The sequence below is a fragment of the Vigna unguiculata genome, chromosome 9 (assembly GCF_004118075.2).
Source record: "Vigna unguiculata cultivar IT97K-499-35 chromosome 9, ASM411807v1, whole genome shotgun sequence".
Lineage (NCBI taxonomy): Eukaryota > Viridiplantae > Streptophyta > Magnoliopsida > Fabales > Fabaceae > Vigna > Vigna unguiculata.
Genome location: NC_040287.1, coordinates 25,349,860 through 25,362,135, shown reverse-complemented (window position 1 = coordinate 25,362,135; position 12,276 = coordinate 25,349,860). Strand labels below are relative to the sequence as shown.

General features: G+C 35.5%; 2 protein-coding genes across 2 annotated transcripts; one reads left to right on the top strand and one right to left on the bottom strand.

Moving 5' to 3' along the window:
• Window positions 1-3,072: 3,072 nt before the first annotated feature.
• On the bottom strand, window positions 3,073-3,648 carry LOC114163599. The gene is made up of 2 exons (XM_028047905.1): window positions 3,479-3,648; window positions 3,073-3,412 (listed from the first exon to the last, which is right to left on the bottom strand). Exons 1-2 carry the CDS (start codon window positions 3,646-3,648, stop codon window positions 3,073-3,075), a joined length of 510 nt encoding a protein of 169 aa, XP_027903706.1.
• Window positions 3,649-8,495: 4,847 nt separating this feature from the next.
• LOC114164463 (NAC domain-containing protein 104-like) lies at window positions 8,496-9,584 on the top strand. The gene is made up of 3 exons (XM_028049150.1): window positions 8,496-8,698; window positions 8,835-9,103; window positions 9,227-9,584. The coding sequence occupies exons 1-3, from the start codon at window positions 8,539-8,541 to the stop codon at window positions 9,395-9,397; spliced, it is 600 nt and encodes a 199-aa protein (XP_027904951.1). The 5' UTR covers window positions 8,496-8,538; the 3' UTR covers window positions 9,398-9,584.
• Window positions 9,585-12,276: the final 2,692 nt, after the last annotated feature.

The following is a 12,276-nucleotide window of genomic DNA, read 5'->3' as shown; positions in this document are numbered from 1 at the left end:
TAGTAATAAAAAATATGTTAGAGACCAATTATTTGGATAGACTCTTATAGCTAATGTTAGTGACCAATTTAGAAACCAATTAATAATAAAAACTATTTTAGTTATCAATTTAGAGATCAATTATAATGTTTTGAACTATTTTACTTACCAATAACATTTAATGTATAAATTGGTTCCTAAATTGGTCACTATAATGAATAATTCTTTTTTATAAAATATAATCAAGTATCGAGCATAGATACATGACCCAAATCGAAGTATCGATACATCATAGACAAGTAGAAACTAAAATGAGACATGTCTTTTATTGGCACAAAAGTTTTCTCCATTGTTCTAATCCATAATCAATTAGTGTATCTTTTATTCTAAGTATTTTAAATAAATGTTGTTAAATTTTATTTTTAATACATTAAAAAATTTAATATAAATATTTAAATTTTATTTAATATTTTATTCAATATTTAAAACAATTAAATATATATTTGATATTTAACAATCATTATTTGGGTTTATTAAAAAAATTGTAAGTTAATATGTAATTATAAATTTTTTATTTTTTAAATTCAAAATCTTTAATAATTAATTTTATATTAATATAAAATATACGATAATGTGATAATTATTAAAGATCAAATATATTATATCTTAATTATGTTATATTAATTGTAACAAAATTTAAATGAAAATAACTAATTAAAATTATTTCGTTAAGATGATATTTTATTTATTATATTAAAAATAACATATATTTTATTCTTCTAAATTAATCATTCACTTTTTTTTTTTACTTTTTCTTTGATTATTATTTGGAAAATTATTTGACAACTTATTTTTAGAGTAAAATAATTATTTCAAAAATAATTTTTTATATTATAATAAAAAATAAAAATTAATATCAAATAGATGAAAAAATATTTTGGATGTAATAAAAATATAATTTAGCTTATCATTTTCATGTCAAATTGACGAATGAGTAAATGGGCCAGTATCTTTAGTTTTAGAACTTTGACACAAAATTGGAAATTGTTCTTATCTTAAATTTTGATACATTTTGATCTTCAAACTTTGAAAATGAATTGATATATATATATATATATTTTATTCCAGTTACATCAAATTGTTTATACATATAAAACATGTTTTATATTAACATTTGAATTGTTCACATTATTTGATATATTTTTGTAATGTCCCATTTTATAAATAAATTTACTTAAATGACACGTCACACAATATAATATTATCTAACAACTGCCTCTCCCTAACTGAGTCCAAGAAATCACTAGATATAGTTAAGGTACTACACCTAATGAACTCGGATCCCAACTCCACCTGCAGCTTCATATCCCTGAACTGTTCTAGTAGCTCTACTTCCTTTATCATAAGATGCGTGGTGTGCACTGTCTTCCTACTCAAGGCATCAACCACTACATTCGCCTTCCCCGGATGGTATAGGAGCTCGAAGTCATAATCCTTCATGAATTCCATCCACCTCCTCTGCCTCATGTTCAGCTCCTTCTGATCAAACAAATACTTGAGACTTTTGTGATCGCTGAACACGCGAAACCGAGCACTATAAAGATAGTGCCTCCAGATCTTCAAGGCAAATACAATAACCGCTAACTTTAGGTCATGAGTAGGATAGTTTCTCTCATGCACTTTGATTTGCCTCGAAGCATAGGCCACAACCTTCTTTTCTTGCATCAAAACACAACCAAGCCCTAAGTGAGAGGCATCACAATAGACCTCAAAAGGTTTCCCAACATCCGGGATGACCAATATAGGAGCACTCGTCAACCTCTGCTTAAGCTCTTGAAAACTTTCTTCACACTTGTTTGTACAAGTGAAAGGTTGGTCCTTCCGGGTAAGCTGTGGTAGGGGTGCCACTATCTTGGAGAATCCCTCTATGAATCTCCTATAGTAGCCAGCTAAGCCCATGAAACTCCTGATCTTCATCGCTGACTTGGGACTTTCCCACTTTACCACTTCCTCAACCATTACTAGATCCACTATAGTGCCCTGCACAGATATCAAATGCCCCAAAAATTGTATCTCACCCATCCAGAATTCACACTAGGACAACTTGGCATACACTTGCTTCTCCCTCAGGACACAAAGCACCAACCTTAAATGTTCTGTATGTTCCTCCTGAGTCCTGGAATAGATGAGTATGTCGTCTATGAAGACTGCCACAAACTTATCTAAGAAGGGTCTGAAAATCCTGTTCATGTAGTCCATGAACACAGCCGGAGCATTGGTCACATCGAAAGGCATAACCACGTACTCGTAGTGGCCATATCGGGACTTAAAGGCTGTCTTCTGCACATCATCTGCCTTCACCAATATCTGATGGTATCCCGACCGCAAACCTATCTTCGAGAACACCGATGATTCGTGCAACTGATCCATCAAGTCATCAATTCTCGGGAGGGGATACTTGTTCTTGATCGTCATCTTATTCATTTTCCTGTAGTCCACACACAAGCACGAACTCTGATCCTTTTTCTTCACCAACAATACTGGTGCGCCCCGAGGAGAAGTACTGGGTCGGATAAACTATTTCCCCAACAACTCCTCTATTTGTTTCTTGAGTTTCACTAACTCTGCCGAAGCCATACGGTATGGAGCCATCGATACCGGACCTATTCCTGGTACTAGGTCAATAGAGAACTCCACCTCTCTATTGGGAGGCAACCCTGGCACCTCATCCGGGAATACATCCTCAAACTCGTGCACAACCAGTATAACTGACGTCCTCTCCTCTTTCTCCACCTCAAGATGTGTGAAGATTATGTAACATTGCGCGCCCTCTTGTAGTTCCTTCACAACCCCTTGAGATGTTAACAACTCAGGCTCCTCTGAGTCGGGGAAAAATAACTTTTTCTCTCGGCAATCTATAAGAATGCGATTGGTAGAGAGTCAATCCATCCCTAAGATTACCTCCAACTCTTGTAGAGGTAGGCATATCAGATTCACCTTGTATTTCCGCCCTTTCACCTCCACTGGACATCTAGGACATAACGACGATGTCCTGACCAAACCCGACGCCGGAGTAGATACTACCAGTTCACACTACAGCTCACACACCGGCAAACCCAGACGTTTCACACAAGCATCTAACACAAAGGAGTGTGTCGCTCCCGAATCATACAACACACAACATGCCTTTCCAACTATCATACAATCACCTATAACAAGGTTACCTGATCCTACAGCCTCTTCTCCTGACATGGCGTAAACCCTGCCCGTTGCCTGAGGCCTGTTGCCTTTGTGCCTCTGCTGGTTCTGCACGGGAGTTTGTACTGAAGGGCGTGTCACTGCCCTAGCAAGGGTGGGACAATCTTTCCCAAAGTGGCCCTCCTTGCCACAGTTGTTGCACTTGTGGTAACCCTCAATGCGTGGGTAGGCGGTCCTTAGATGAGGGCCCCCACATATGTAACACTACACTCGACCTTGCTGGGGATGAAAGCTCCTAGACCCTTGGGACTGATGGTGAGGTCTGTCATAAGGCTTCCTCCTCTCCTCGTGTCTCAGCTTGGACTCAGATGGTCCACCTATCCTCTGGGGTTGTTGTGGGCGCTGACCTTCTACCTCGTTCTTCATCTTCTCCATCACTCTAGCCTTCTCCACCAGAGCAGCAAAATCCATGACGGATAATGGGGCCACCATCAAACGGATATCACTGGGGAGGCGATTCTCGAACTTACGACATCTTCACTCTTCATCAAGCGGCATGTTGTAGAAACGTCTAAGGTGTTTGAATTTCCCAACGTACTCTGCTATTGTCTTTCCTCCCTAAGTCAATTGGAGGAATTCCACCTCCTTGGCATACCAGATGCTGTCTAGGAAATATTCATAGAGGAATTTCCCCCTGAATGCCTTCCAAGTCACGGGCTCGTCTCTCTCCTCCATGATGGATTTGGTGTTGATCCATCAATGTTCAGCCTCTCCGGTAAGCATATACACCATAAATGCAAGTCGGTTATCTGCCGGACACATCTTCGTGTCGAAGATTCTCTCCATGTCCTTTAGTCATTGGTCTACGGCATCAGGACTGGTCTTGTCATTGAACTTCATAAGGTTGTGTTTCAAAAAGTCTTCCAGACTCCACTCCCTGATTGATGGTCGTGTCTTGGGGCCAAAGACAGGTGTAGCTGTCCTATTCTCCTCCAGCTGGCAGAGGGCTTCCATATGCTGTCTGTGAGCATCCTCAGCAGCCACTCTTGCAGTCTCCATCTGCTGCATCACCAATTGTTGTTGTTCAAGCGACGTTGTCTGTCGCTGCATGGATGCCTTATGTTGTTGCATCATCGTCGTGCTTTGTTGGGTCATCGCTGCCACCATGGCTTCTATTGCTCTAGCGATATCAGGTACGTTACCTTAAGATGATTGAGAGTTGCTACGAGGAGGTGTCATAGTTCACTAGCACACAGGAAAACCATTTGTCAAGTGGATAAGATAAGAAACTTAATTATAGACACTAGTAAGACACTACGAAAGCTAAGAGGACACCCAAATCCACAGACCTAAGGAATGATCGCTCTGATACCATAAATGTAACGTCCCATTTTATAAATAAACTTACTTAAATGACACGTCACACAATATAATATTACGAGCAAAGGTTCAGAGTATAGAATCACTCCTTAAGGATATCCAAGAGCTATAAAAGAGAATTCTTGAGGCATACCACGATGCCAATACGCACAGGATACATACTCTAATAGTAATACAATTAAGATTTAAAACAAGCTAATACATGGGCCACAGCCCTAAGAGAATATCCACTAAGCGGGAACCAGCCCAGACGGGCTAAGCAGTAGAGTCACCATTCCCCTGTTGACCGCGAGAACCTCTCGCATCTGCTCACATCAATAAATTGATGATCATCGCAAAAGGAGAAGAACCACATACAAGGCAACCAAACAAGCAAACAGGATAAGCTAGAGTAGAAAACAGTTAATCATACAATCATATGCTATTTTACAGTCCAAGCAGTGTATGTCATCCAAACATGTTATGACTCCTCAAGCAATACACTAGACTCAGACTCGACTCATCCGGATACATATAATATAGTCGGATTCAGCGGATGCTTGCACTTGTGGTGGATTATTCTGCTCACCCCCGAGTTGCTCACCTCCGAGCTAAGTGTTACAAGTGTTACAATGTTTCCATCCCCCACACACAAGGTTAGCTCTTAATGAATTTCAGGCCTCCTACTACTCTCACAACAAGAGTCAGTCCGCTCTACGTGAGACTAACTGACTCCTTAGAGCGTCAGGATGCAACCTTACCTTGAATCCTTACCAAATTATATAGATGGGGGCACCACCATGAACTCCCACTAATAGGGGCCATGGAATTACGTCCCGACCACTGAAGCACGACCATGAGGTCTCACTTAGAGGCCCATGAAATTACGCACTAACCACAGACCAATCATACTCAATCAATCAAGTAATATTTATCATGCACACAATCTCATGTCAACCTTTATAAACCATCCTCATTCATATCCAAATTTTGAATCCATACCAACTCATCCTTCCCAAACCATGAATATAGAATTGTATTTTATATCAATACCATGCCGCTTTGATACCAGCCACCTCATTTAAATCACATGCCAAGATCATGCCAAACCCATCATTCGCAATCCATGAATCACAACATTCATGCATAATCATTCATCTCATACTTTTAACATAACAATTATATTCAAGCAAGTGCCAACCATCCAAGAACAAAGAAACAACCAAACATCACACTACCCTCGCCCAACTCCTCGCTCAAGCTGAAGGGTTTCGCTCAAGCGAGAGAGTCTCACTCAGGCGAGCCCCCTTCGCCTAGGCGAGGCTCGAAAAGGGGAATAGTGACCTTACTCGTGATCTCGCTTAGGTGAGACCCCTCTCGCCTAAGCGAGACATTCGCTCGCTCAAAAATAGTGTGGGTCGCCTGAGCGACTACGCGCGTAAAGTAGCTTGGGCGAACCTCTGTTGATCTCGCCTAGGCGAGACATGCTCGCTTGGGCGAGAAAACCAGTGCTCACCATTGTTCTCTCGTGCACAAACACACAACAGCTTCAAAACAGTTCAACAATGCCATTCACAAGTTCACATCAACACACAAGACATACTATAGTGATATAACAGTGGCTCAAGTAGAAAAACACGATAAAAGGGGTGAACCTTAGCTTCCCTTACCTGGAAAATAAGCTAGCGGAATACTCTGATACACACAATTGTCCTAAGAATAGGCCAAAGAGCTTAAAATAATCGGTAAAACAAAATAGGAACGAGTTACTACGAAACCCTAACGGTAAAAACATAAATATGCCCAGAGAGGTGATACATGAGCTCGAGGTTGACTTACGTGGAGTACGGGAATGAGGTTGAGCTTTCTTAATCAAGATAGTGCAAACCCTAGCAGAGGGACGGTAGCAGCTCAAGGGAGGAACAAGAGAAATCTATTTTTCTGAAGAGTGAACAGAATGGTTAGGATTAGGGCTGATTAGGTCTGAATTCCCCCTTTGGGCCAGCCCTTAGGCCTAATATATTGGGGCAGCCCATAAATAAAAGGGGCAGAATATAAGTGGGCCTTACAATTTTCGTTTTTGATATTTGCTAAGAAACATATTTCACACTTAAAAAAAATTAATAAAATTAAACTAAAAAGATTATATCCAATTATTTTTAAATTAAAAATTAAAAACTAAAATATACCAAAATTTCAATAAAAAAACAATTTAAAATTGATGAATTAAAAACATATTTGGTCCTTAAAAATTTATGAACAGTAAAAGTTCAAGGTGAAATGAGCGGTGTGCGGAAGAAAAAGCACGTATCTGGCAACTGGCATATCAAAAGGCGACAGAGAGGTATGTAGAAGGTTACTGTAGACGTGTTTTTGCTCCCACGTTGAAAGGTTCTTTCTCAATACCAAACAAAAACTCCACTTATATTCTCCACCTTCTATGGTTTTTATGCATAGTTTTGAAGGGCCACCAAGATATCCAAGGATAAGGTTGAAGTGGCACTGCCCCAATCATAACAAAAAAGCTAGCACACACAGTAAAACACTTGTCTTCGATTAAACCTAGTGCTTCCTTAAAGTGACCTTCCAACCACTTCAACATCCACCACGAAACACATATATAAACTTTATCCTTTTTTGTTAACCCTTAATCATGCCTTATCATACTAAGCCACCCAGTTATTTCTCCACTATTATTGCTTTCTTCTTTACGTAAACACAACCAAGTTCCCACTCACACTCATTATTCTTTTCTTATACTCTCCCATTCACTACTGCTTTTGCTAAAATAAGACAGTTTTCTAAGAGATCAAGTTGTCCACATTCTTAGAATTATATGTGTCTTTTTTAGTCATAATTAAGCACAAGAATATCATCAATCATTCAAATCTTATGCTTACACAGTTGCGGAAATAATTTTCCTTTAAGAAATCACACAATCCAAATTTTGTCAGATTAAGATAACTGTAACACTGTAAATACCAAATTCGTTTTTAATTCAACGTGAAAAAACAGAGAGATTGAAAACAAAATACCATTTCAGAAACGTCGTTGAACATGCACAAGAACCCAATTATGTTTACGTTGCAAATGATTGAATTAAATCACAAATGGATTCGGCTTTGAAAAAAGTTATTTTTTAGGGTGTCAATTGTACGTTGTTGTAACTTTTCAGAAGCTAACTATGATGAAAGCTACGTGAGAACATATATGAGCAATGACGCTTTCTTTTCGACGCGTGTTGCTGAAAAGAACTTTTTTTTTTTTTCTCGTCGTTCACACACTGGTGAAATTATTTTGACCACATCAGATATCAGAGATGTCTCTGATCTGCTACCATGATTACTTTTCTACGTGGGTTTTTCTAACAGATGGCAATTTTTTTTTTGTGTGTGAGATCGCAATCGAATTTAGGTAATGCATTGATGTCTCATCATTGAAGAAAGGACCGCAGAAAATTAGGTTTATGTGAGAAAACAACATTATATTATATCAGATATTATTAGTTTATGTATAGAAAGAAACATCGGTGAGAAATATCACATCATATCCCTTGTGTGAATCTGCATGCAACTGCAATGATTAACGGGTGGGAAAGCGTATTGTCATGGATTATGCCGGTTAGGTTAAAGGAATAGATAATTAGATAAACGTGGAAAACTTTTAATGCACCATGCACAAAACTAGATGTGGGTCTCATGTTCCTTAATCCTTATCCTTCTTAATTAACGAACCAAACACTAATTTAATCATTAGATGTTAACTTAGGTTGTAATTTTAGCTGGCTTGTTTTGTTAGCTTCCTTGGCCGGCATTCCCCTTCTTAACAGGTCCCACTTTTCTTATGATGCTATTACACGTAGCGCCGCCTTTTCTTACAGCAACTCACTCAATTTTTGAATAATAATAAAGTTTCTCTTTCTCTATCTCTTTATATTTTCTTCATTATATATAGTGACAAATCAAAAACTGAATTGTGGTGCCAAATTCAACAACATAGAAGATGGAAGATGCAAGTTTCAACCTTCCTCCTGGCTTTTTCTTCTCCCCAACTGATGAAGAACTTGTTCTTCACTTTCTCTACTGCAAGACTTCTCTTATTCCATGCCATCCCAACATCATTCCAGACCTCGATTCTCGCCTCCATCCCTGGGAACTAAATGGTATAATATTAATTTCTTTTCAATTTTTCAAAACTATATATATATACATTGTATATGATATATAATATAAATGACATGGCCATTTGTTGTGTATTAATTCATGCATGCATGCATGTGTTTAATTTATGCAGGTAAGGCTTTGTTTTAAGTGGGAATCAGTACTATTTCTTCACCAAAGTGAATGAAAACAGAACAATGGAAAATGGGTGTTGGAAGGAAATAGGTGTGACGGAACCTATATTTTCAACTTTTGACAAGAAAGTGGGAACGAAGAAGTACTTGGTATTCCACATTGGTGAAGATCCACATGTTACTGAAACCAACTGGGTAATGCAAGAATATCATATATGTTCTTCTGGGTTTGACACTGCGTCCTGTAGAAGTTCTAGGAGAAGACGAAAACATGTAAGCGATCGACTTTGTTTAATTCACTTGTTAAGCTAATTACAGGAGAATTAAGAACATACTTTGAACATTCATAAGAGAAACTAATTAAATACGATGTTAATGTTGTTGTCCCTGACACAGGATCAAAGTTGGAGCAAGTGGGTTTTGTGCAGAGTGTACGAGAAGATGAGGTCTGAAGAAGGTGTAAAATTCTATAGCGATGATGATGAGAGTGGATCAGAGCTTTCATGGTTGGATGAAGTTTATCTGTCGTTGGATGATGATCTCGAAGAAATTGGCATGCCTAATTAGATTCAATATTATTCTATACTGATGATGTTAATATATATAAACATATATATATATATATATATATATATATAAAAAGACTTGTACTTAATTATAGTGTTGAATTGTTTGAAATGAAGGTGTTCAATGATGGCCATTTTTACATGCAAGTTATGGCACAAGTTAATCACAAAGTTAACGTTGAATGCGATGAATTCTTGAATATATCTCTAAGGTTCAAATACAGTATTTATAGTAGAACAAGATATATAATAGCTCAGGATTTGTTTTGCTCATGAAATTCAACTTTTGGCTTTAATTTCTAAACCGTATAAAATTAAATTTGTTTAGAATTATATTTTTTATATTTGGGTTGTCCTAATTATCAGTGTTAGTTAAAGTTTTGTTAAAGAACTTAATTAAAAATAGGCTTAATTAATATAAAACAACTATATGACTAATTCTTGTTTCCACTATGTCTATTTTCACCTCTAGATTTGTTTGTTTGTTGACTTATTAGTCAAGTTACTTTATAATACAAAATATGTGATGTACAATATTCATGATATGGAGAATTTTACATGGACGGCCTTCTATTTTTCTAAGCTTTTCTAATACACTAAAAAAATATTTTTTATTTTTTAATTGATTTATTCTAAATTATTTTATATTTTAAAATAAAAATGTTGTATTATTGATGTTGGATGTTTGGTAAAAAATAATATTTTTTTTCTCACTATTTTTCAAGAGGTATGGTGGTGATTAATGTCAAAATATATTTTATTATTGTCTTGTCCTGTATTTGGAAATATATTATAAGATGCATATGATGAATCAAAAGCTTTGGTTTTATTATTTTCCACATTTTCTATGTTTTTGGTTATTTTCTTGTTGTGAGAATTGACTCTACGAAGGTTGTTGTGCTGTGTGTATTATGATTCAGCGAAGTCATTTGATGAACATGTCATCATCTTGTTATAAAGCTATAAGCTTAAACCTTTAACATTTTCATAAATTAAAAACATTATAAATGAAACTTTTAGGCCAACATTTATAAACTTGACCATGACATCAATTATATATATATATATATATATATATATATATATATATATATATATATATATATATATATATATATATATAACGTTCATTCACAAAAATTGTCAAGAAAGTACTAGAAAGCAGTTTCGTGATTTCAGTTAACGTCAAACATTACTTTTAACACATGCATTAACATATAAACAGCAAAGTTGCTAAAATTGATAAAATGAAATTTAAACCCATTTATATATATTATAATTTAATTTTTTCTATAATTTATGCGAGATTTTTAATATATCTTTTCATGTCAAGAACATCGACCTTAAAATTATAATTATAAAAGATCCTGATAACAGATAATACGATAGATTTAATTAATCTTATTTGGATAAGTAAAAAATAATACATTGAATAATCATTTAAAAGTTGCTATACACAAAATTTTAACCCTATTGCATTGGATAAACTCAATTTTATATTCATATTTAAGAAAGTGAGTATCAAATGGGAGAATTAGATAACACATGTATGAAAACTTTAACAATTGAACAAGGCAATCAAAAACCCAATTGATGTGTATAGAGATGAACAGATAAAAAAGTACAAGGCACATATAACAAGATATCAAAACAAATGAGTTATAAATAGAGAACACAAAGTTTATACTGGTTTAGCCTATAATAAGAGTTACATTCAATTGCTCAATCATTTCAACCAAGTCTTTCCACACTAACACTTTCAAATTTTACAACCACTCGAAAAACAAGAAACAAAAATAATCCAAGAACTATAGTATTAAGTCCTACGAGACTTGGTTCAATTTCTTGTGCTCCCCATCACAACTTGGAAACTTTGCCCAAGTACACACCCTTACCGAAAACAAGTCAATACTGGAATAAAATCATCTTGAAAAACATTTGAGCATAATAGAAATGTTACAAACTTGAATGATCGAACAATATTCTTTGTTGAGGTATTGGTCACAAGGTTCAATCAAGATGACTTTAAAAATAGGTTTCAATTCTCTCTCAGTAGACAAAATGATTTTCAAAATGATGCATTTTCTATTTCATGAAGTTTAATTTAGAAACAAGAGCGTTACGAAACAAAAATTATTGATTAAAATCACTATAATATATTAGAAAAGACTTAAAAGAAAGCTTAAATAGTTTTAAAATACTAAAATGTTCTTTTAATATTTTAAAAACACTTGCAAGTTATTTTAAGGGATTAATTTATCGCTTTAATCAATTAAAACATAATGAGTCTAAACATGTTTGAGAAATAAATGTTTTAATTGATTAAAATCTCATTTTAATTGATAAAAACGTAGCTAAATGTTCAACTTTGGGTTTTAAATGTTCAACTTTACTCTATCAATACGTATATTTTAATAAATTAAAATGTTCTTAAGAGATTTTTCCGTAAGCCAACAACATTTTAACATTTCAAAAGAATATTTTAATTAATTAAAATGAATTCCCGGGCTCCACTACAAAAATAATTGTTTTTAGTGGGAGTTATATTTGGTGTTTCTGGGGTTTTAACCCCCACTAATAGCTTTACCAGGGGTTTGCAATTCCCCTAGAAGAGACAGCGTAGCTAACAGGTTACCAGGGGTTTTTATCAACCTCTGGAAAAGTGTAACTTACTTGGGGTTTTGAACCTCCGCTACTGCTTGGGGTTTTTGAAACCTCGCTACTACATGGGGTTTTTTAAACCTCCGTTACTGCTTGGGGTTTTTGAAACCCCCACTATTTCCTGGGGTTTTTAAAACCCCCGCTATTGCCTTCACATGATCTATATTATATTGTATTAGATTGTCTAAACATTTCATAATAAGATTTTATTAAACCAGT